General features: G+C 35.7%; 1 protein-coding gene across 1 annotated transcript in view; it reads left to right on the top strand.

Moving 5' to 3' along the window:
- The window catches only part of LOC145267070 (uncharacterized), a 38,588-nt gene extending 13,403 nt beyond the window's left edge, over positions 1 to 25,185 (top strand). The window contains exons 2-3 of the mRNA XM_080123027.1: positions 17,647 to 17,829; positions 23,930 to 25,185. Coding sequence (XP_079979153.1) covers positions 17,766 to 17,829; positions 23,930 to 24,300 — 435 coding nt within the window. The 5' untranslated portion in view covers positions 17,647 to 17,765 and the 3' untranslated portion in view covers positions 24,301 to 25,185. The remainder of the gene's footprint in view (positions 1 to 17,646; positions 17,830 to 23,929) is intronic.
- The last annotated feature ends 746 nt before the right edge of the window (positions 25,186 to 25,931 follow it).

Below are 25,931 nucleotides of genomic sequence, written 5' to 3'. Positions count from 1 at the left end.
GCAGAAAGTTTAACTGGCCTACAGCCAGATTTAAGTGCGTGATTCTTAACTTAATTACCAATTCGTTCATTTCGCTATCCGCTATGGCATAATGGGTAGTGAGAAAGATCTCTCTTTCTCTAGCTTCTTTTTTTTTTTCGTCACCCGACCCAAAGTTGATTACCAACTCTTTTTTCACCTTCTTTTTCTCGTTCGCAGTAGGGGTTCCACCCCCTTTTTTTTTTTTTTTATAAACACCTACAAACACCCAGGCAACGCCGGGCACCCCTGCTAGTCTAATATATAAAAGGCAACTCACATTTGTGTATGTCCACGAAAGGTTTTTTGTGTTGGAGTTCTCGGGCTGGTTAGATTCCGGGAGAAGTTTTCTTATACTTGTAATATTTAAGATTCAAAAATGGATATTGTGTCTATCTTTTTTTTTTTTTTGATCGAGTTTTAAAAATTTTCCACCGTCCCTTCATGTGGGCTGTTTGTCTTTTTTTGTATAAATAAAGCGAAATTATTCAAATGCAAACGCCAACTCCCAGCCTTTGCCTGGATAGTATCTGTTCTGTAATTGGTCCTTGGTGAATGTAGGGGAAACCATTCATAATGAGACAATTACTGTTTATTTGGATACTATTAGAGTTCTCCCTTTTTTTTGAGGGGGGGGGCTGGTTTTCTCCCACATTAAAGACGACCTTCATTGGTGATTTAAAAGCAACGCTATTTCTGCAAGTTATCTTTTTGATTGACTACATTAAATTTGAACAATTTACACTTCCGGTCGCGTCATAGAGTAGGGGTAAGAAATCACGTTTTCTTTCACTTTCTTTTTTGCATTTGTGTCACAGGTTCAAGCCTGCTTGCCTGCTACTACTTTTTTTTTTTTTTTTTTTTTTTTTTACACCTCCAAACACCCGGGCAAGCCAGGCACCTATGCTAGTTTAAACTATAAGACAATACGGGTGTTTGTGCATGGTTCTAAGTTTCCTAGTTTTCTGATCGAGATGCTTCAGTTCTATGAACGGTCCAGAGTATCTTATTAGTGATACTTTATTATTATTGGCTCACAAGGAGCTTTCATGCAGGTCATAAAAGATCTCTCCTTGAGAACAACCTGTGGTGTTCCCTGGAGACTGAGTGACAACAAGTCTCCCCAGATTTCCAGTACTCTCCACCTCTTTCGATAACATTTGCAAATGAATTTGCATTATCACAACGGCCGCTTACCATTGATTTCTCACTAGCAGCAGCCATTGGTCTCTACTGGAGTTTGAGTGGCAATAAGTCTCCCCAAGGTACCAGTTCTCTTGGCATTTGTTCAGCAGAGATCTGGTTAGCACTCTCTCCCTTTTTTTTGTGGGGGGGGGGTGATTGGATAAGGGGAAAGGGGATGGAGAGCTTATAGATATGCAGCTTCATTGTTCTTAGTTCCATGTACCGCTTCGTGTTTTGTTTCTGGCTCGTCTGGCCCGTGCATGTGGCTCGTGTATTAGTGTTCACATTCAAGGGTTTTCCCTATTATTTCAGCTAACACAGGCTATCATCAAAGATTTTTCTTTGAAAACAATTTGTGGCGTATTCTGGAGTCTGAGTGACAAGAAGTCTCCCCAGATTTCTAGTACTCTCTACCTCTTTTGATAACCTTTGCAGATAAATGACTTCCAACTTTTCCTGTCCTGTCGTTGCCATTTCGCTTGAGCCGCCTACCAGAAGCATCAACTGATCCTGTTTTTGTCTCAACCAGCCTAGCATGTGGTTTTAAGCCAACAACATCAATATGGGATGGTTCTGGATATGACCTGAAACTATATCTGATGGTGAGGCCCCAGCTGCGGGCTTTGGGGAGTGTGGAGCCACCCCTTAATTGCCATTGCTCCCAGGTCCACTCTGACCCGGAGTGGTAGTACCTGTTAGGGTCCCAACTACGGGTTAAATAGAAACCGACTTGAAAAAAAAAAAAAAAATCTATTAAAAAATTTTTTCTTCAAAATCACTGGATTCGGCATTAAATAACTTGAAAAGGGTTGATATGCCGTAAAACAAAAACAACCAACCAACCATCAATATGGGATACACTTTGAAGCATTTCAGGTAATTGACGATGGGCGATGTGGCCACCAAACCAGTTGAAAACTTTGTGTGAAACACTTTCTCATGGAGACCAGTAAAGTAAAGTGATATAAAATTATATAAGAAGTTCGGCGCTTCTGCACTCTTGGAACGAGATTTTGTAGTCGATAAACAGAGTTTTCAGATAAAAAAACAAGTTTCAACTGATTTTTTTATCAATTCTAATAAGTTATAGTTTTTTTTTTTTTTCTTTAATAAATAATTTTCTACCTCATCGATTTTCGTCATTTTTGGATATAATCATCTTAAAAATGTGAGGAATATGTAGATACCATTGTTTTCATGTGAAATTCAGTTTTACGATTTCCGAAATTTCGTCCCAATTCTGTAGAGGCGTCAAATGTGTTTTCTTACAAGTGGAGTTTGACGCGTTATACATACACATAGGTTGGTCTTGTTTTCTCTCAAATGAGTTATGGTTCATTCTTATTCTTGCCAATGTGACTTCTTTTCTGTTGCTAGTTATTTTCTTCCCCACGAAAGCAAAATGTGACGTAATGTCGTTTTTATTGTGCGGGGGGTGGGGGACAGCTCCCCCCAAAAAAGGGCACTCTGGAAGTAGGCAAAAAAAAAAAAAAAAAAATGCCTTATTCTATTGACAAATGAACGAATTAACTTAAGTGTGGCATCAGAACAGATACTACGCTTGAATCTTAATCCGAAGACTTAATTTCTTTTCGGTTTAGTTTGGTGTGTTGTTCCTGCTTTTTTTTTTTTTTTTTTTTTTTTTTTTAATTAAAAAAATTGTATAATCATTTATAACTGGATGAAGTATTTTGTGCTTGGCGATACACCTCATATGATTTGTATTGCTCTCTCTCTCTCTCTCTCTCTCTCTCTCTCTCTCTCTCTCTCTCGTGCGCGCACTGCAGTGCATCACGTGAATGGATTTTCTGTTCTAAAATCACCGCTTTTTCAAGCGCTCATCCATCCGTTTGTAGCAGAAGTATTAATAAGCACCGTGACATTTATTGGAAGCTCCAGATCGAACTAGGAATATTATTTTTTATTTTTTTAAAAAACAGTGTTTACAAAGTGCCTGTGCGCCTTCATACAGCCAATTTTGTTTACGTAATGAATTTTAAGTTAATTTTTTTTTCAATTTTTTCACTTTAAAAATCTATCAAATTTTTTTTTAGGTTCAATTTTTACGATATTTTCAGGTTCAATGTGAAATTTTATGCTCTTTCCAATAAACCGAATATAATATTCTAGACAAGGTTTTTTTTTTAAAAAAAAATCCCCCCCCCCATTTTGAAATGTCTATTAAAATGAAAATAATTAATTTTCTCACCTCAAATTTATATATCAAAAATTGAAGATAAAAGATCAATAAATAAAATAAGCTAATTTAAAACAAAAAAAAACAAAAAAAAAACAGTTATTTGCAAATTTACCTGTAAAGTCCAAAGTTTAAAACCTTTTTTTTTAAACCATGTTGAATTTTTTTTTTTTAAGTGAAACCTTATATTATAATCTTCTTATATTGTACAGAAAGTTTCATTTAATTACAATTATTTCTATTTCATTCAATGGATTTTTTTGGGTTTTTTTTTTAGATATTAAAAAAAAAATTCTCTCCATAAAGAAGAAATAAAAAATATTAAATCAAAAACTCATGTATTTCTTTGACAAAAAAAAAAAAAAATTCCTTGGCTGGTATTTTTTTTTTTTTTAAGGCAAAAACTTATAAGTAAAATTTGACTATTTTTCACCTATGGTGACACATATTTCTTCACGCACAAGGGGCTAACGCAAACGTGTGTTTTTTACGTCCTTCTGTTCATCCGTAGTTCAAAAACAAGAAGAAGCACCGGTTCGCCGTTTCGCTAACACCATAAAAATGCTTATGTAATGGCGGCCTTTTCAAATAGTTGTTCAAAAAAATTATTTTATTTAAAAAATACATGGAATTTAAAATATAAATATGGATAAATTCTTACTAATGAAGAATGGAAGTACCCATTGAATAGTATTTTTATAGGTGAGTGATTTTTTGGAATTAATATATATTTCTTATAATCAAAGTAAGTAAAATTTTGTTGATTTTTTTCAAATCTTTTTTAAAGAAAACCGATTTAAAAAAAACAAATATTGCATAATTTGCTATTAAACCTATTATTTTTTTAAAATTTGGTCTTTGCTCCTTTAATTGAAAAAAAATTAGGGTTTGAATTACATTTTTCAAGTAGTTATAAGCTTGGAAAGATAGGAGGTCGAATTATTCAATTTTTTATTACGCATTTTTAATGTCGGTTTCTGACACTGCTATTGCAGCCATAAGCAAGTAATCTACAATATTCGTTCAGATTTACGTCCCCTGTGTGTAGACTCCTACTGTCTCCTTTATAACGTCTAAGAAAAATGGAATTTTCCGTAAAAAGTACTTTTAACTATAAATAACTTTTTAGTTGATGATTTTTCATAATTTTGGGATATATTACTCTTTTCAGCATGATTATTAATTACGTGATATTATTTTTGCTTAAAACAACATTTTCTTTTTAATTGATCTGTTGACTCCTAAATTGTAACAACTGCATTATTCAATAAATTTTATTTTTTTCTTGTAATTATTTTTCTATGCGATAATTTTTTGTAATTTCTTATATAGTTTTTACTAATTTCGACATGAAACGTAAGTACGTAACAGTGTTTAAAATGCATTTGGTGTTTGTATATCATAAGTTGATGTCTGTGAGAATTCCTTCTTATATAAAGTACTGTTTCGCTGTATCACAGCTCATCAGTGCGACTAGATAGGCAACTACCTCAAGCAAGGATCAAAATCCGACCGTGCGTATGACAGTCAAGGTTTTGAATCACTACGCCAATCAGCAGCTGCTGTGCAAGCAGTGAATTAACGATGTTTTGACATCGTCCGAATACCTAAGCTTACTTTGTTTACACAAAGAGCATCGCTTAATACGGCAATGATATATCATTTATCACTTACCAATATGCTCAACTGAAGAGTAGAAGCATTATAGTCATTCACATACAGTTGTCACAGAAGCTCATATGTCGAAATTGACGGGAGAGTCTACCATATACATACGGGATAGTCCACCATATATATATATATATATATATATATATATATATATATATATATATACACACACACGCACACTAGCTGTACCCTGCCACGCATTGCTGTGGCTCAATTTGGTGTAATGGAAAATGCTAATAAAAAGAGAAAATGCATGTTTCTTATATTCTTAGTACAGCAATCCACTCCAAAAAGTTAAAAAAAAAAAAAAAAGGCGAAAATGAAAAAATATGTTACTCTTGCAGAATTGGATCCTGATCCTCTGGATTACCGTCAATCATGGCTTGGGCTCGACCAACAATCAGTGGATAAATCTGAACGTAGTAAAAATGTTGAAACGCTAAATGTTTTTTTTTTTTTTCTGTATACAAAAATGTGAGTTAGTAATTGATATTTGAGTGATGGGGGTGGGGGGGGGGTACTATACACAAATTCGAAAAAGTTGCCCAAAAACAAATAAATGAAAGCAAAAGTAAGGTAAGTCATGTTTCTACCTAACTGGATAATTGTTTAGTGTTTTTATGTAATGTAAAATGTTTAATCGGCTCGAAAACAGAAATGGTTGCAGACTCTGTTGAATACGTTAAGTTTGGGAAAGTAAGTTGAAAACTAAAAACTATACAATACAGTGTACAAACCCACCGAATATATGTTACCATGACATAGGCTGACATAATCGGTGGGTTTGAGACAGTATTTTGTATAGTTTTTTTAGTTTTAACTCACTTTCTCAAACTTAACGTAATCAACAGTGTCCACCACCATTTGTATCTTTCAAATACACCGATAAACACTGTTTTTCGAGCCGACTAAACGTTACATTAAATGAAAAGGGTTTGTATTACTAAATACAGATACAAAGAAGTTGTCAAAAAATAAATATATAACAAATAAATGTTATCAAAGGCAAGAAAAGTAAATGTTCTACCTAACTGGATAAGATTGTAGTGTTTTTATGTAATGTATAATGTTCAATCGGTTCAAAAACATGCAGTGTTTATTGGTATATCTGAAAAATACAAATGGCGGCAGACTGTATCAGACACGTTAAGTTTGGGGAAATTTTGGGAAAATGAGTTTAAAATAAAAAACTATACAAAATACTGTTAGGAACTCACTCAATATATGTTACTGTGACGTAGGCTCACATATAATCAGTGGTTTTAAACTTTTGCTCGATACAGGTGACGACTTTTAAGAGTCCCTTTTAGTGATTATCTGGTTTGAGGATATTTGTACAACTAAATGGCAAATCTGCCCAAAAAATCCGGTATTATTTTACTTTAAGGCCCGTCTCATGTTCGTATATAACGAAAAAATTTTATTGTAGATTTCGGTGTACTAAAAACAAATCTGCAAACCGTTTCCGTCGTAAAAAGAAAGGTTTCATGATATGAAGAAATTACTTTTTCGAAAGGTGGGTGATCACTTTTCAATGTAAATTTAACTTAGAATGAACACCCACTTTCTGACCACCTGAGAGAGGGGCATTTTTCTGTGTGTTTCTTGGCTAAAAAGTTTTTTGTTTGATTTCTTTTGCATGGTAATAATCCCTGAACTCTGGGACTATTTTCCATTTCACAGCCGTAGCCATCGTTTATGCTACGCGTGAGCATAAACGAATGCTGTTTAGCCAATAAACATGGGAAAAAATCCCCCCCTCTCTCAGGTGGCTAGAAAGTGGGTGCTTATTTTAAGTTAAATTTACATGGAAAAGTGATCGCCTACTTTTCAAAAAAGTAATTTCTTCATATCATAAAAACTATTTTTTTGCGACGGAAATGGTTTACAGATTCGTTTTTAGCACACCGAAATCTACAACAAAATTTTTTTGTTATATACGAACGTGAGATGCACGGCCCTTTATGGAAAATTTTATCAAAAATCCGGGAGAAAATAGTTTTCAATAAAAACAGCAAATAAATTCGATAGAAAAAAATGGATGCTATTTTTAAAAATTTTTCTGTGTTTCTTGGTTAAAAAGTTTTTTGTTTGATTTCTTTTGCATTTTGCAATTCAAACAGGTAATTTTAAAGGATTTTCCAAGGGTAGAAAGACCCCCCCCAAAAAAAAATCGTGGCCACAAAGTGGGTGATCATTTTACGTTAAATTATTATGGAAAAGTGATCCTCCACTTTTTTAAACTAACATTTTTCATATCTGGGAAACTACTCGTTTGCCTTAATTATAAACGTTATTTTCGTTTTCAGCGACCCCGAAAACCTATAAGAGTGGTAATTTTAAAGGAATTTTCGAGGGTGGAGTAATTCTTCATATTTACCTTTTTTTTTTTTTTCACAATGAAATAAGAAATTAAGAATTAGACAAATTTATTTTAGGTAGGCTTCGCAAGGAAAGCTTTTAAAAATAAAAAATTTAGATAAACAAATGATGCTTAGTGCACTTACCGATCCGCGCTATTTTTTAAATCGTATTTCCAAGTTTAATTAAAGTTTTATATGTTTTTTTTTTATTCAATTGTAAGGTTAAAGTACAAAAATATATATATATATATATATATATATATATATATATATATATATATATATAATTTAAAAAATAGGGATTTTTTTTTACCCATCTATTAATTAGATAGTTAAATGTTGTAATTTGAAAGTCGTCCACGTGTGGTGCACGTGAAAGGCTAATTTCTACAGGAAACGAAATGACGAACAGTCTCGCAGTCACGAAAAATATTTTTATTTTATTTAATATATTTTTATAATTTGCGATCTTAATGATCTTACTTTATTTTAATAACATGCAAACATTCTTTGACTTTACAGATAAATTTTCTGAAAATTTCAATTAAATTGGTAATGTAGAAATATGGTTCTATCGACTTTGAACGAACCAAGAATTACATTTTTATATATATAGATATAGTGGATTCTCCCGTCAATTTCAACGTATGAGCTTCTCCGACAACAACTTGCTCGAAAATCTATATAAATGATTTGTTTATGGTGGTGAAGGCTTTGTGTAGAACCATCTACACTTTTTGGTATCACTACTAATCTTTGTTGGTGCAGATGACTGTCACAGGACAGAGTATACAGTAGACCGCAGGTTTTTACATCAGAGTTATCTACTCCTAGATGCATGTCTTAACAAAGACTGTGTGCAGATACAAACCTAGAAATTTCTACAACTTGGCACGGTACATACAGCGCCTAGCCTTCCCAAATGGTCACCTATCTGGTACTGGCCAGGCTCAATGTTACTTAACTTTGGTGATCTGGTGAGAACCAGTGTGTCAATATGATTGTGCCGTATTATATATATCACAAATAAATGTTTTCAAAGGCAAGATAAGTTACTCTTCTACCTATCTGGAAAAGTTTTTAGTGGTTTTACTCACTTTAAAATGTGTAATCGGTTCGAAAATCATGCAATGTTTATTGATAAGTATGAACAAGAAAAATGGCAGCGAGCTAGCTGTTAAATAAATGAAGTTTGGAAAAATGAGTTAAAACTAAAAAAATTATACAAAATACTGTTAGAAACCCACCGAATATATGTTACTGTAACAGTCTTTTAGTTTTGGCTTCCTTTGGTTTAGCTCTTCCATTTGAGGAGCTCCGAGTAACAAAGTTTCTCTTTTAGGGAGAAACGCCTGAAAGTTCTTGGGGTTGGTATTGTGCCTGCTTTGTTTCCAGGTTGACTCCTCTTTTGGGGCACAACCCTTTTAAGGAGCATCCCCTTCACTTGCATCATTTGCCAGGCGGTATGTCTCCTCTTTTTCATGTTAGGGATCCCTTTCGAAGGGAGCTGATCTCTTGTTTTCTTCTTTTAGAGGAACAGCCCCTTTGATTTCTGGATCCGGGTATAATCACATTTGACACACTGATTCCCATCAGATCACTGAAGTTAAGCAACAATGAGCCTGGTCAGTACCAGATGGGTGACCATTTGGGACTTCCAGGGCTGTATGTGCTTTCCGCTTATTCTCGGCACTGTTTCCAGTCGTCTTGGACTTCTCTTTGCCACTGGACTCAAGCAGTGCTGATTCAGGAGAGGTGTGGTTGGTGATTGCGCAACTCTTGCCTCACAATTACACATACAGCTGCCCCTACAGGGGGTATCCTTTGTCTTTCGAGATTGGATGGAGGCATCGATATATATATAGGAGTTGAACGAAATAATTGAAACACCTTGTGAATTTTGCATCAATTAATAAGTGTTTTAAACCTTATAAAAATTGAAAAATTACCAAGGAATGTCTACGGGTCTCTTGAAAGGGAAAAATATGCTGGTGCAAAACGATCAATGAGTTATTGTCTCGCTGACCATGTGGCTCTCATTAACCCTTATCCTTGAGTGGCCTTCAGGCCTTGATGTTATATAATGTAATGAGAGTCTGTTCTTATCTACTTATCTGTGTGTTCTGTAACTTCTTTAGCTGTGTAGTTCTATTATTTTACTGTCTTGTTTAACTCTTTTTATCAGGCCTGTGATCATCTAGTAAATGTCTATTTTAACGGTGTGCTCGTCTTATCTGTGTGTGTGTGTGTGTGTGTCTGTGAGAACATATAATACGAATATACATGACAACATACCTGTCTTCTGCTGGTGTCTTCTGGGAGGATTCGTCAACGTCTTGAGTGAAGCTGGTTCAAAATCATCAAATCAAAGGCGCATGCAAGACATGGACACAAGACAAAGTGTTTTCGTTACGGCAGACTGGAGTGAATAGCGATCTTTGGCTTGTGGTTTCATTTGTAATCCGTCACCGCCTTATGGGGAGACTTGCTTTAATACATCTTCTCTCTCCGATGTCCTGAACCCAACTCAACTAAAATTAACTAAATTACCAAAATCCGGAACCTCTGACAAGTCAGATCTGGTCTCCATTTGCATATCTTTCCAGTGCAACTTGATTGGTCACAGAGTTTGATACATGTCACACCATGACCCTGTGACCCTTCTGCAACTGCAATGCTCCCTCAATTATTGTTTCCCACGATTCAACTTTGTTATTTCACTAAATAGATAGATAGATAGCTGAATAATGCTTTCTAGCCGGCATTGCCCGGCAATTACATAACACAACTGCAAATGCTCAGTAAAGCAATTTGCTAGATTATTGTTCCCAAAACCACTCAGCTACTTCAAACGAATAGATCAAAAACGATTACATGCCTTTGGGTCAAGATCAAAGTGTAGTATCTGTTCTTCAAATGCTACACTTCAATTTCTTGTTTTCTCTCGGTGGAGGAGAAGTCCTTCACGACTGAGACAATTTTTATTTTTGTTCCTTTTCTCCACGTGAAAAAAACGACCCTGGTGTTTAACTCTGTCCCGTGGGGAGGCATTGTAAATAGGAACATTGATAAGTGGTGACTCCATTGTTAAAAAAAACCCAAAAAAAGAACCCTTGACTGGTGTGAATATAACTTACTCAAATTCTATGAAATTACGTAGGTATATACCGGATTCACTCCTAAACCAATTAACTGATCATTATGAATTTCGGAACACAACTCATAGGTGTAGATGTAGGCTTTATTTAGTTTGAATTTTATGTAAAGGAGGTTAAGTTTCAGAGACGTGAAAATGTAGATACGTCAGATTTTTGTAAATTTTTAACAATAGGTATTGCACATCAATTATTAAATATCCCTTAAATGGTCGTCTTCAAGTCTAATGTAAACAAGTTCTTGCTATCTCACTCCCTTAAATAGTCGAATTATGCTCAGTTTCCACTAAAAATGACCGCTGAGCTGTTGTCTCACTAACCACCTTACACTCATTAACCCTTATCCTCGAGTGGCTCCTTTGTAAATAAAAATAAATAAATAAAAACAATTAAAAAAAATCGTTTTTGGTACCGGAAAGTAGACACAAGTTTTTCTCTGATTCTAATACCGATTCCGATACCCCCAAAAGTTCTGATTTTTACGATTTTTTTATTTCAATTAATCATCCTAACGCTAGTATAGACCCTTATACAGCCATTAATAAATGAGAAAATAACACCAGTAAAAATCTTTAGTTGCGCAATCGCTTGGACTCTTATCGGAATGGCCTTGTATGCAAACAAGGCAATCAACAAATTATCATAACAATAAAATAAAAATTCAAACAAATTCAGTAAGTAGATTGGCAGAAAGATCCATCACACTGCAGAACGCAGTGCGGATTTGTTCTAATTGTTTATCAGAACGGAAGAGTCAAAGCTGCAACGCTCATATTATCCACGCTATGAGGGGGGCGGGGAAAGTCATGTATTATTGACCAGTCCAGCTTTAGGTCTGACAGGAAGGGGAGAAGGGAGGAGATTAATATTCAAATCTACGTATATAATAACTAGCAGGGAGATCTGACGTTGCCCGGGATTGAATAATGATCAACGAATATTTCACACTCCCATATTTTTATTGCCATTGAAATCGGTGAAATCGCCCATTTTTTTCAATCAAATAGATTGATCGCCTGCTCTAGTTGGGGACCTACCATGTTGAACCGGGAAGAAGCTTCACATGGCTCCCCACATTGACTTTAGTTTACATTGCACAGTAGAGAACCTACTGTTGATTTTATAAAACTATTTTTATATATGTATATTATACTCTACAACAGAAACATTCATTTCGAATGAAATCCTGTCATACCGAAGAACCTACTATTAATTTTATATGCTAGGCCTTTCCGCTTGTGTGGTAATAAAACTTCTCAAATGCACTTGTAATGTTAGGCTGTGTAAAGTGTTAACTTTACTTAAAATTGCGTGTTTCTTCTTTCATTTGATTTTTTTTTCGATCGTCTATTATCGATACTTATCGAAGACATTCCAACACAAAATCTTTCTAAGAACACTGCCAGGCACATAAAGTACATTCTGTTTTCAATTCCACGGGAATGAACTCACGCATGCATGCACAACGCACACACATAGGTGCACACATACACACACACACACACACACACACACACACACGCATACAAAATTCCTTTTATGTGACATGAGAGATATGCTAAGGTGATTTAATGTTCATACATATGTTATCACCCTGCAATCTATTTTTTTTTTTTTTTTCAATTATCGAAGACGGAATGAAAAAAATCGTAATCTGAAGCTACTGTAATATTGAACGTGAAACTTATGCTAAAATAATTGGCTTTTGGGCAAGGATCAAAGTGTAATATCTGTTTTTTTATTCAAATTATTTGTTTTTCACTTTTCAGTTTTCAAATAAAAATTCCATTTTAATTTGATATTTCATTTTTTCATTAAAAAATAATAAGATAAAATTTTATTAAACTTTAATTATAAAATTTTATTAAATCTAATTATGAAAATTTTATTTAATCTTAATTGTAAAATTTTATTAAATCTTCATTATAAAATTTTATTTAATCTTAATTATAAAATTTTATTTAATCTTAATTATGAAATTTGATTGAATCTTAATTCTAAAATTTTATTAAATATAAATTATAAAATTTTATTAAATATAATTATAAAATTTTTTTAATCTTAATTATAAAATTTTATGAAATCTTAATTATAAAATTTTATGAAATCTAATTTGTAAAATTTTATTAAATCTTAATTATAATGTATATTATTTTTTAATTTATTTTTTATATTTTATATTTCATGAACCATCCTGTATCTCCTTACACCTGTGGTTATGTAACAATATTTCTTTCCAGTAAAATGATTAATAATTAAATTCTGCAGCCATTTAATGTTTCCATAGAAAGCATTTGATTCTCTTTAAGAAAGGACTGCCTCGCCCACTTCTTTGTATTTTTATTTTTGTCCCCCGAAGGAGAGTGGACCTGTAAATTCACCCTTGTCCATTCGTCCGTTCATCTGTCTGCACTTTTCTCAATAACTACGCCTCAGAATTTTTTGAAATTTGCACAAACATTAAGCATGATATGAGTAAAAATGTAACAGAAAGGATTTTCCGAAAAAAAACTCCTGTTGCTCCTCTAGGGGTGCCTTTCGGGTTAAAATGGCTAAAATTGACACTTTTGTGCTTATTAAAAAAAATTGATGCTTTGGATTTTTATAAAACTTTCTGAAAAGTTGTAACTAACTGATTTCTATATAATTTTGTTTGTCTATACTTCGCGATAACTCTCGGGTGTGCCCCAGGGGCTCTTTTAGGCTAATAAAAAAACTCCATTTTTGGAACTATTTTACCATATTTGTCCAAAATTTTCTGTGTATAGACATACACATTAGCAGTTTTGCATAGTGCTGAACTCAAATTTAAATATGTTAAGGCCTTGGGGACTTTGGGGACTAAATGGGGGTTGGGGCAAATGATGGACTTTTTTTTTGGAGGAGCTGGATTTTCCCCACATTAAAAACCGACCTTGTGTCTTACTAAATAGGAACATTTAATTAATTTCTACAAAAGTGAAACATAACAGACTTACACATTTCTATCCATCGTTTAATGCAGCTCTGGAGACAGTTTTTTGTAGAACATCCCAGGTTGGTCTTTCAACCATGATGTGACTTCAGAAATCAAGGTTGCATCATCTTGGAGATGTTTTTCTTTCAAAACAACTTCATGGCTGGGAAGAAGTGAAAGTCAGAGGGTGCAAGGTCAGGTGAGTAGGGGGATGAGGGAGAATTTCATGTCTATGCTTTTGATCTGGCAATATGCACATTGTAAAACAGTGTTGTCTTGCAGGAGAAGATACCTTTGCCAATCTTACCCCATTTCTTGATTTTCTTAGCTTCTCTTAATTTCCTCAAAAGTGAAGCATAATAGACTTTTGTAATTGTGGTATCCTTTATCAGGAAATCTGTCATTACTACTCTGTCTTAATCCCAGATTACTACAAACATGATCTTGCCAATAAAGGCCTGTACCCATGCCTTTTTTTTTAGAAGTGGTGAGTCCAAGTGTTTCCGCTTCAAGTCCAATGTAAACAAGTTCTTGCTATATAAACAAGTTCTTAAGTAATCCAATTTACCAAATTTACACTTCTAACGATTACTATGATATTGTCCTTTTGATCAATGTACACTCTTTAACCTTTATCCTCTAGTGGTCTCTAGGCCTTGATAAGTGGTGATTTCATTGGAAAAAAAAAAAAAAGTGGTGAGTCCAAGTGTTTCCATAGACTGGAGTTTGATCTCTGGATCAAAGTGATAGACCCAGGTTTCATCCTGCGTGATCCATCTTTGAAAAAACCTGAACTCATCTTCGTGACACATCTCCAAATTCATCCTCAAGAACTCGACACGTTTTCGCTTTTGGAAAAGTTTCAGCATCCTCGGAATCTATCGGTCAGACATCTTATATATATCCAAATGGTCATGAATGATAGTTTCCACAAACTGTGTACTAATCTTGACCTCTTGGGCTATTTGGCAAATAGTCATGTGTCGATTTTCCAAAATGGCAGCCTCAAATTGACTGACAGATGCCTCATCAATGGCAGAAGGGGGGCCTGTTTCCACAGATGTCTGATGCCAGCGTTTGAATTCATGATGCCAGCGTTTTTACAAGGTCATATAATGGGGCGTTATTACCATACTTTTCTTCTGTGCATCCTTTCAAATTAAAAAATCAAACCACTAGGTGACACTTAATAAACTACATTCATACCATTTTAAACACTGGTAAATCAGAAATCACAAGTGCAGTAATTTGTTACACAATACATAGTTATAAATCATTGCACATGCAAAATTTCAACTAAATCAGAAATATGGAAGTGGGTCAGGGCCTTAGTTATTAAACGCCTCTCATATTTATACTAAGTAGGTGGACAATCAGAGTCCGCCGTAATAACAGTGTTCAATAGAAACTGTGTGTATATATATATATATATATATATATATATATATATATATATATATGTATATATATAAAGTTAATCATTTACTTAAAATGTATTCGGTTTTTATATACCAATCATAATGGATTAAAAAATCTTTCTGATAAATAAAGTTTTTTATAATGAAAAAAATAATTTTTTTCATATGTAAATTATTTAATTTTGTAAATTTGGAAAATAGTGAAAACTCAATGAATATTAAAATTTTTGTAAATTTGGAAAATAGTCAAAACTCAATGAATATTAAAATTTTTGTAAATTTGGAAAATAGTCAAAACTCAATGAATATTAAAATTTTTGTAAATTTGGAAAATAGTCAAAACTCAATGAATGCCTTTTTATTGTTCCAGCTGTAGCTATACTGTTATTTTTCTAATATATAAAAGGCAAAAATGTGTGTTTGTGTGTGTTTGCATGTCTGCCAAAAACTTTTGATTGACGCAACGTAACAAAATTGCTATTGTTAGAAAGATCAATCTCTCGGACGAAAAATATTTAAAAATTGGTAAAAAAAAAAATTAATTCTGTGTTAGTCAACTGGGCCGTTTTTTTTTGTTTTTGTTTTTTTTACAAGGAGGGGTCACTGTTTGTATCGACATTTTTGCAAGCCTACCAATCTCAACGTACGTTTATAAAACGTTATTTCGAAGGCCTGTCACATCATAACACATTAGCTTTTTTTTCACGTCTTTTTCCTCTTTCACGTAACAGGTTCGAGCCTGCCTACTGCGGCTATTTTTTTTATTTCATTTTGCTGTCGCACGGGAACTAACTGCTATTTTGATTGAATAATTTTTTTTCTGCTTAATAACCTTAGTATACAAGCTCACTCCACCTGGGCAACTCCGGGTAGCCATGCAAATATATATATATATATATATATATATATATATATATATATATAAGAATAACAGTATAGTTACATTCCAAGATCTAAATATTTATTTTTCATGCAAAACAGCTCCTCCAGCATGTTAAAATTTTGGTACATGTTGTTATAATTAACATACATTAAGTTTTGGCATTAAATAACCAAAAAGGGTTGATATGCCGTAAAACAAAACAATCAAACCAAACCTTAATGTCTCGTCTGGAGTGACTTCCAAAATAAAAAGAAACAGGCACCTTTCCTCACTTGGCACACAACCCAGTTATATAGCGACTCGATGACGTTTGTTATTTCAAAACAAAGCCAACTTTGCTTTCTCATTGTACTAGCGGGGGATACCTGGCGATGCCCGGGTGTCTTGAGGTAAATCAAAACTCCGGGGGAAGGGTGTTAAATAATAAAAAAAAAAAATGTTTTGGTAGGTGAGTATGAGAATCTAACCCGTACCCTTGAGTTGGAAATCAATGTGTGAAAAAAAGAAAAGTGCTCCGTTAACCATTGAGCCACGGCGACAGACAACTTTAAGCAGGTTTGAATTTATTTATTTAATTATAAAAACAGGCGTGCGCAATAAAAGTTAACTCTGCGGCTTCCATTTGATAGAAGTCACGCTGGACGTTTTTCCCGGCGCTATGCCGAGAATGTCCGTTTGAGCTTAGTTTCAGTTTATTTATACTAAAAAGCCCAATCAACACGCGAGAAGCCAAAATAGCAATAATTTTGTAAAAGTCGACATAAATAAATCTATAAGCTACATGCATTCCCAAATCCTACATATTATTATCTAGGACCGATATACACAGTTTTAAGCGATAGTAACGACCCCGGGAGCATGTGTGAGAAAAGCCTTTTGAAGACATACACGAAATGGTCACACACATTTTGCCTTAGATAACTCATTATTAATTTTTTTTTTTTTTTTATTCTGAAATTATGGAAACGTCTTTTATAAAAGGCAATTTTAAGAAATGTGAATTGCAGATTAAAATAATAGTTTTAAATTTTATCTTATACCTTATATCTAGTGCTATCAGATCAGGCTGTCGAAAGATACTGGCTTCCTGATCTAAAATGCACCAAACGTTAATGTTGTTGGTTTTTTTCTTTTCCCCCAGATTTGCAAATCTTAATAATATTCTGCAAAGCCCAAAAACAATTTGCCTCTACAAAACAACCAAACTAAGCACTATGACTAAATACTTGAAGATATAAAGAATTCAAAGTATAAAAACTTTTATCAAAATTACTGAATTCATTATTAAATAACCTGGAAAGGGGTTGATATGCCATAAAACAAAACAACCAAACCAAACACGATCAACAAATATTTGAAGATATAAAGAATTCAAAGTATAAAAACTTTTATCAAAATTACTGAATTCATTATCAAATAACCTGGAAAGGGGTTGATATGCCATAAAACAAAACAACCAAACCAAACACGATCAACAAATATTTGAAGATATAAAGAATTTGAAATATAAAAACTTTTATAAACATTACTGAAATCATCATTAAAAAAAAAAAACTCGAAAACGGTTGATATGACATAAAAACAAACCTTCATGTCTTCTCTGGAGTGACTTCCAAAATAAAAAAGATGCACACTTCCCTTTTCAAGTCACACACCATATTTTTTAATCATTCAAAGTTTGTAAAAACCACCGTAAAGTGTCAAGTATTGCAATTCAAGTTATTACAAAACAAAGCCGACGTTTCTTTTTCAATGTATTGTGTCACAGTATTAATTTTTTTAATTTTTTTCTATTTTTAGATTCTGAAATGATGGAAAGGTCTTTGACCAAATAATGAGATTCCGGGTTGAAATTTCTAAAATCCTTTATTCTTTGAGCGACAAGATGCAACGATGAGGATATTCTTAATTCCTGCAAAATGGTAGATTCTAAAGTGATTCAAATTCCTGTTTTTTTATTCCTTCTTTTTCATGTTGCGACAGGTGAGTACATTTATTTTACTTCAAAACGTCATAGGTAAAATATATTAGACTAGCGAGGGGTACCCGGCGTCCCGGGTGTTTGGAAGTGTGTGTGGTTTTGGTAAATAAAAAGAAAAATCGTTGGTTGTTAAAAAAAAAACGAAGCCTTGACGCACAGTTGGAAAATAGTAAAGTGTGAAAAAAAAAAAAAAAAAAAAACAGGTGCCCGTTTTTTACGAGTTATTGACGTGAACTTTGAGTGCGGGACAGTGTTTTATTAAACACGAGTCAGTTTTTTTTATACGAAAAAGCTTAATGCACATGCGGCGATGGTACGTGATAGCTATTCAGCAGTTAACATTTTCTGCGGCACAGTTCTTAATGAGGTCAATAAACCGGTTTGTTTGTTTTTAATTAACTTTGGAAATAAACAGGAGGAGGGAGTGTCTTGTCTCGAAATGAAAGCAACCGTCGGATATGACGAAGCCGACATTGACCAAACATTACAAAGCTTTCTAGAGACCACTGGCCGTGGGCCAGTAGGTATTTATTTGCTCCCCCACCGAGCAAATTAGGCACAAGGCCGATTTTTATTGTGAGGAGTCAAGGGAGGGGGAAGGGAAAAAGGGGACCAGCTCCTGAGAGGAGGGAAATGGGAGCTGGTTAAAGGTCAAGCATGTGGGGTTTCCCCCACATCTGGTCTTTGCTAGTCATAGCTAGTCATAGCTTGCAGTATCTGTCGGAAGAGATGGTATTTATTTGCTCCCCCACCGAGCAAATTAGGCACAAGGCCAATTTTTAATGTGAGGAGTGAAGGGAGGGGGAAGGGAAAAAGGGGACCAGCTCCCGAGAGGTGGGAAATGGGAGCTGGTTAAAGGTCAGGCATGTGGGGTTGCCCCCACATCTGGTCTTTGCTAGTCATAGCTAGTCATAGCTTGCAGTATCTGCCGGAACAGATACTACACTTTGATCATGTCACCCGGGCCCCGGAGGGCGCGCAGGCCGGTCTGGCTTTGGGCCAGTAGGTATTTATTTGCTCCCCCACCGAGCAAATTAGGCACAAGGCCGATTTTTATTGTGAGGAGTCAAGGGAGGGGGAAGGGAAAAAGGGGACCAGCTCCTGAGAGGAGGGAAATGGGAGCTGGTTAAAGGTCAAGCATATGGGGTTTCCCCCACATCTGGTCTTTGCTAGTCCTAGCTCGTCATAGCTTGCAGTATCTGCCGGAACAGATACTACACTTTGATCATGTCACCGGGGCCCCGGAGGGCGCGCAGGCCGGTCTGGCTTTGGGCCAGTAGGTATTTATTTGCTCCCCCATCGAGCAAATTAGGCACAAGGCCGATTTTTATTGTGAGGAGTGAAGGGAGGGGGAAGGGAAAAAGGGGACCAGCTCCCGAGAGGAGGGAAATAGGAGCTGGTTAAAGGTCAAGCATGTGGGGTTGCCCCCACATCTGGTCTTTGCTAGTCATAGCTAGTCCTAGCTAGTCATAGCTTGCAGTATCTGTCGGAACAGATACTACACTTTGATCATGTCACCCGGGCCCCGGAGGGCGCGCAGGCCGGTCTGGCTTTGGGCCAGTAGGTATTTATTTGCTCCCCCACCGAGCAAATTAGGCACAAGGCCGATTTTTATTGTGAGGAGTCAAGGGAGGGGGAAGGGAAAAAGGGGACCAGCTCCTGAGAGGAGGGAAATGGGAGCTGGTTAAAGGTCAAGCATGTGGGGTTTCCCCCACATCTGGTCTTTGCTAGTCATAGCTAGTCCTAGCTAGTCATCGCTTGCAGTATCTGTCGGAACAGATGGTATTTATTTGCTCCCCCACTGAGCAAATTAGGCACAAGGCCGATTTTTAATGTGAGGAGTGAAGGGAGGGGGAAGGGAAAAAGGGGGACCAGCTCCCGAGAGGTGGGAAATGGGAGCTGGTTAAGGGTCAGGCATGTGGGGTTGCCCCCACATCTGGTCTTTGCTAGTCCTAGCTCGTCATAGCTTGCTGTATCTGCCGGAACAGATGGTATTTATTTGCTCCCCCACCGAGCAAATTAGGCACAAGGCCGATTTTTAATGTGAGGATGGAAGGGAGGGGGAAGGGAAAAAGGGGACCAGCTCCCGAGAGGTGGGAAATGGGAGCTGGTTAATGGTCAGGCATGTGGGGTTGCCCCCACATCTGGTCTCTGCTAGTCATAGCTAGTCATAGCTTGCAGCATCTGCCGGAACAGATGGTATTTATTTGCTCCACCACTGAGCAAATTAGGCACAAGGCCGTTTTTAATGTGAGGTAAAAACCAGCTCCCCTAAAAGTAGGCAAAAAGGGGGCACTCTGGTTACCAAAAATAATAATTGTCCCAGTATAGAGGGTTTCCCCTCCATTGACTGGTACAAATTATCTTAAGTGCAGCATCTGCCGGAACAGATGGTATTTATTTGCTCCCCCACTGAGCAAATTAGGCACAAGGCCGTTTTTAATGTGAGGTAAAAACCAGCTCCCCTAAAAGTAGGCAAAAAGGGGGCACTCTGGTTACCAAAAATAATAATTGTCCCAGTATAGAGGGTTTCCCCTCCATTGACTGGTACAAATTATCTTAAGTGCAGCATCTGCCGGAACAGATGGTATTTATTTGCTCCCCCACCGAGCAAATTAGGCACAAGGCCGATTTTTAATGTGAGGAGTGAAGGGAGGGGGAAGGGAAAAAGGGGACCAGCTCCCGAGAGGTGGGAAATGGGAGCTGGTTAAAGGTCAAGCATGTGGGGTTGCCCCCACATCTGGTCTTTGCTAGTCATAGCTAGTCATAGCTTGCAGTATCTGCCGGAACAGATACTACACTTTGATCATGTCACCCGGGCCCCGGAGGGCGCGCAGGCCGGTCTGGCTTTGGTCCAGTATTTCGAATCGAGTTTCGATTTTTTTTTTATACCGAAAAACGAATGCAACACTTGCAGATCCGAAGATGTCGAATAATTAACGTTTCAAAATCGGGCAAATTAAATAGAGAGGCGACCACCGTTGTTAAGTCATAGATATTATCATTTACACAAGATATAAAAAGTTTTAAAAATGAGCGACGGCCTCAAGAATCCGCCGGAAAAAAGCCTTTTGAAGACATACACAAAAAGCGAACACACATACACACATACATTTTCGCTTTTATATTTATAGATGATGTCATGATTATAGAGGCTTAAAATTGGTGCTGAAAGTGTGTCACTGTCACTTTTGTTCATGTTTCTATCCTAAAAAAAAGCAGAAGTCTAAGATGACACCACACTCTATAACAGGCACAACAGGAAAACAAATGAACACATATCTAAAGAAATGGCAGAAACACTAGAGGATGACCTCCAATCTGTAGTGGAATGGAGACAAAAATAGATGGTCACGTTCAATGCCGCCAAGACTAAACTAGTTTCCTTCAATAATTACAAGAAACCTTCTCTATCACCTATAGCAATGGTCAATGACTCTTTATCTTAGAGTACGTCTTTCAAGCTCCTTGGCCTAACGTTCACAGGAAACATGAGTTGGAACAATTACATCGAGAGCATTGCCAGGGCCGCTGCAAGGAAGGTGGGCTCTCTCTACCGTGCTAGAAAACTACTAACACCCGAAAGTATCCTGTGCCTCTATAAGGCAACCATTTGCCCATGTATGCAGTATTGCTGTCATATTTGGGCTGGTGCATCGGCTACTAGTCTCTCGCTCCTTGACAAGGTTCAAAAGAGAGTCGCAAATCTGATAGGCCCTGAACTGGCATCTAAGCTTCAGCCTCTGTCCCATCGACGAAACGTTGCATCCCTCTGCCTGTTCTACAAGTATTTTAATGGTGAATGCTCTGACGAACTGCAAGCACTTGTGCCCTCACGACGTGAACACCCTCGACAGACAGACTCTAGGCTGCAAAATCCCACCCCCACACTGTAGAGATCCCTAGATGTAAAAGATCTTTCTACTCCAATAGTTTCTTCCCCAGAACCGCTAGACTTTGGAATTCCATTCCAGGTCCCTGCTTCCCCAACTGTACTGATGTGCAGAAGTTCAAGTGCAACGTGAACCAACATCTTGCTGCCCAAATCCCTACATAGTACCCCAGTAGTTGTTGCCCCTGATAGTAGCCCCCTACACCAAAGTGGCAATGTGCCTTGTTTGGGGTGAAAATGTAATTAAAAAAAAAAAAAAAAAAAAAAAAAAGATTGGTTTCCAGGTATACTACAATGGAATGACCAGAAGAATGAAGTATCCAAGATAGCTTAAAAAAAAAAATAAAATAATGAAGACAAATAGAAATGGTACAGAAAGCTGCCAATAAGATGAAGAATGATGAAGGGTTGTTCAAGCAATCTGCAGAAATTCTCAGCATAGTGTGACATGACAATGAAATGAGAAAGTCGAGAAGTGTATCAAAGAAAAACGCAAACAACAGAATCAGTTGATAAAAGTATGTGTATCTGGAAGCAAAGAGGGAAGCAAGAAGAGCTTGATTAAAAATTAGTACAAACCTGATTCTGTACAGTATGCAGTGTTCATGTCAGACAAGAAGAATAAGGGAAAAAAATGGCAGCTGCATTTACTTATAAGGATGACAATCTTATGAGGTAACAAGCACAGAGAGGAGTATGTGTGATTGCAAGAATTAGTACTAGATGCATTAAGTTCAAGGAATATGTGTCATTACTAACCAGCATAGCATTATCACCATTGACTAAAGGAATTTGATATCTTCAAACAGCCTGATTAGATAGTATTAGTGAAGGAAACAGGGAACAAGAAGGAAATTCCACAGGCAAACACTTTCAGGAAATAAGCTGTCAGAGTAGAAAATTTTCCGAACATTGTCCAAATTTTCCGTATGGATTGTCCAGGATAGACATCAAGCATTAGCAGTGTGATGATGCATAGAAATGAAAACTGACCAGTTAGGGTTGAAGACATGCATTGCATGGAGAGAATTGGTATAAAAATGATATGATGGGTGTGTAATGTAAGTTTTGAATGTGAATGATGGGTGTGTAATGTGAAGTTTAGATCTGACTAGCCTCGGTGTTCGGTATAGCCCGGGGGTTTGTAGGTGTGTGTTGAAGAAAAAAAAAAAAGTGGTAGTAGGCAGGCAGGCAGGCTCGAATCCGTGACGCGAAGGTGGAAAAGAAAGTGAAAGAGAATTTGGCATCTTACCGCTACTCCATAATGCGACCAGAAGCATAAAAGTATTAAAATTTAACGTAGTCGAACAAAAGATGACTTGCAGACATGGCATTGCTTTTAAACTTTGCACAAGAGCAAATTAGACATGATGTTATTTTTAATGTGGAGGGAAAAGCAGCTCCCCCCAAAAGGGGTCATTCTGGCAGTATCCAAATAAATAGTAATTGTCTCAGTATGAAGGGTTTCCCCTACATTGACCAAAGATCAATTACGGAACAGATACTACTCGAGCGAAGGCCAGGCGGTTACGTTTGAATAGTTTCACTTTATTTATACAAAAAAAAAACAAGCAAACAGCCAACATGACAGCACGGTGGAAATTTTGTTTAACTCGATCAAAAAAAAGATAGAGACGATGTCCGTTTGTGAATCTGAGATATTATGATCTGGGAAGTATAAGAACCTTGAAGCAAAAAGCCTTTCATGGACATACACAAACGCTCGTACCCATTTTGCCTTTTATATAATAGACTAGCGGGGGGGGGGGGGTACCCGGCGTTAACATTTATAAAGTGAAATTGACAGGTGCAAGAAAGTTAAGTCACGTGATGTTTGAGCTAGTTTTGCGCTGCAAGCTAGTTTCTGTTTCCCCCGCTCCATCATTCGCTTTTTTATACTGAAAAGCGTAATGAAGACGAAAATAGCACGTAAAAGTCGCGCAAATTAAAGATAGCCACGACTCCCGTTCTTAAGCTGTAGATATTATGAGTTAGATAGCATATAAAAAGTTTTAAGGAGTGAGCCGACCGAGAAGCCCGATGAAAAAAGCCTTTGGCAGACATACACAAAAATGTACACACACACACACACACACTAACACACATTTTCGCTTTTATATATATAGATGACCTCAGAGAAAAAGTTAGATTGTTTTTGGCAAACATTGATCTGCATTGTTAAAAACAAAAATTTACTTTCTTCGTTGCAGGTGCGAAATGCAAATGGTCTAATGAGGATTGCTCACATGACTCTGAATGTTGCAGCAAATCTTGCGAGCAGGCACACCCTGGCACGAACAACAGATGCACGCAGAACACAATCAACTCGGCCTGCATCTACCATTACCATTGTAACGACCGGCTGATTTGCGGGCCCGACCAAAGATGCTGCGCCGACGAGTGGGGGTCGTGCATGGAGAAAGGTCACTGTTGCGACCCCGAACACGATTGTATCGACGTCGAGAGTTTTGTCTACAAAAGATGTCTAAAGTCAAACGATTCTCCATTGGTAGCTTCCGTCACATGGGCAACAGTTATACAAGGAGTTCTATTGGCAATTGCAGGCTCCCATCAATTATGAACTGCATATTCTTACGAACACAACACAACTCAGTACACATATGCAATACACATGCAAAATACCACACCTAATGCTCACACAAATAACCTATAATTACTTTCCATCTCTCTTGAACAGCAATCTAGTCTAATAATGCCCTTATAACAATTTATAGTGTCTCAGTATTATCGTAACTCATCTCCTAATTTATAAATCAGACAAGAAAGATAAGAAAAATTTGGATTTCCTGATAGCAGATACAATAAAATTTGAAAAGTAAAAGTTTTAAAAAAATCAATGTTAGAAGGAAGAAAAAAACAAATGAGCTAGGTAGAATCAAATATCGATTTTTCAGATTTTAAGCAAAATACAAGAAATGGACTAAATTCATTTTTATTTATTAGGTTTACATTTATATACTGAGTGTCTCACTAAAAATGTAACCTATTTACTATGAATTTGGCAAGAAAATCAAGAAAACTTTGGATTTCCTAATAGAAGTAACACATAAAATGTGCTGAGATCATACTTAGAGCCATCAAGCAAAGTTTTTGGCTAGCTTCAACATGTTGAAACGATTTGTAATTTTTTGTTTTTTAATGGTAAAATACAGAATAGTTAACTCTCAAAACAAATATTGCAAAAAAGGTTTTAAGAAGTCACAAAATAAAATTGAAAAGTCACGTGAAAATGCCAAATGTCACAAAAAAAAAGCCAAAAAGAGCGAAAAAATCATAAAACATAAAAACGTAACACAAAGCATCAAAAAGTCACAAAATAAAACTGAATACTCACATGAAAAGTCAAAATATCACAAAAAAGTATATACATTTAAAAAACACAAAAATCACAGGATATCAAAATGTCAGAAAAAAATTAAAAAGTCACATGAAAATGCAAAAAAAAGTTACAAAAAATATTAAAACATCAAATATATATAAAAAAAATCACAAGCAAAAAAAAAAAAAAATTATGCTTTTTTTTTTTTAACTGATTTAATCCTATGATTTATAGGCATATTCATGAGTCTGTCACTTATAAATGTACATACTATTTAAAATTACATGTAAAGAAAAACTATAAAAAAAAAAACAAATTATAATTTTTGGATGAGATTTGAAAATCTTGATCCATAAAATAAAAACCAAGCCTTTTCCTCATTAAACTTAAAAAAAATATATGATACTTGTTAGGAATGGGCATCCAGAGTATTTAAGTTTTTATGGAGTTGGATCTGGTTATTGATGGAGAATCGCGAGTCAGTCCTGGAAATTGCTGATACAGTTTATTTTTATTTATTTTTTATTTATTTTTTTTTTCTGAGAAAGTATTTTCAGCTTTTTTTTTATTTTTAAGGGTTAACATTTTTTGTAACTCTAATTGTAACTTTGAACCTTATTCAAACTTGATTTTTTTGAACTCACAGAGGATTTCTCTTCTGAATAGTGTAAGAGAATCCTTAGTCATTTTTGAAAATTGCTAGACCATATTTTTATTTTTGAAGAAGTGTTTTAAGCTTTTTCTTTTCTTTTTTTTTCTGAAGGGCTAACATTTTTTTGAAACCCTAATCTTTACATTAACTGAACCTTAACCTGTCAATGATTTAGTATTGTCTGCCTTAAAAAAAAAAATTTTGAACACATAAAGGATTT

The sequence above is a fragment of the Euprymna scolopes genome, chromosome 42 (genome assembly GCF_053919585.1).
Source record: "Euprymna scolopes isolate OS-2025 chromosome 42, ASM5391958v1, whole genome shotgun sequence".
Taxonomy (NCBI): Eukaryota; Metazoa; Mollusca; class Cephalopoda; order Sepiida; family Sepiolidae; genus Euprymna; species Euprymna scolopes.
Note: the sequence above shows the minus strand (reverse complement) of the source record. Positions and strands in the feature narration are given on the sequence as shown.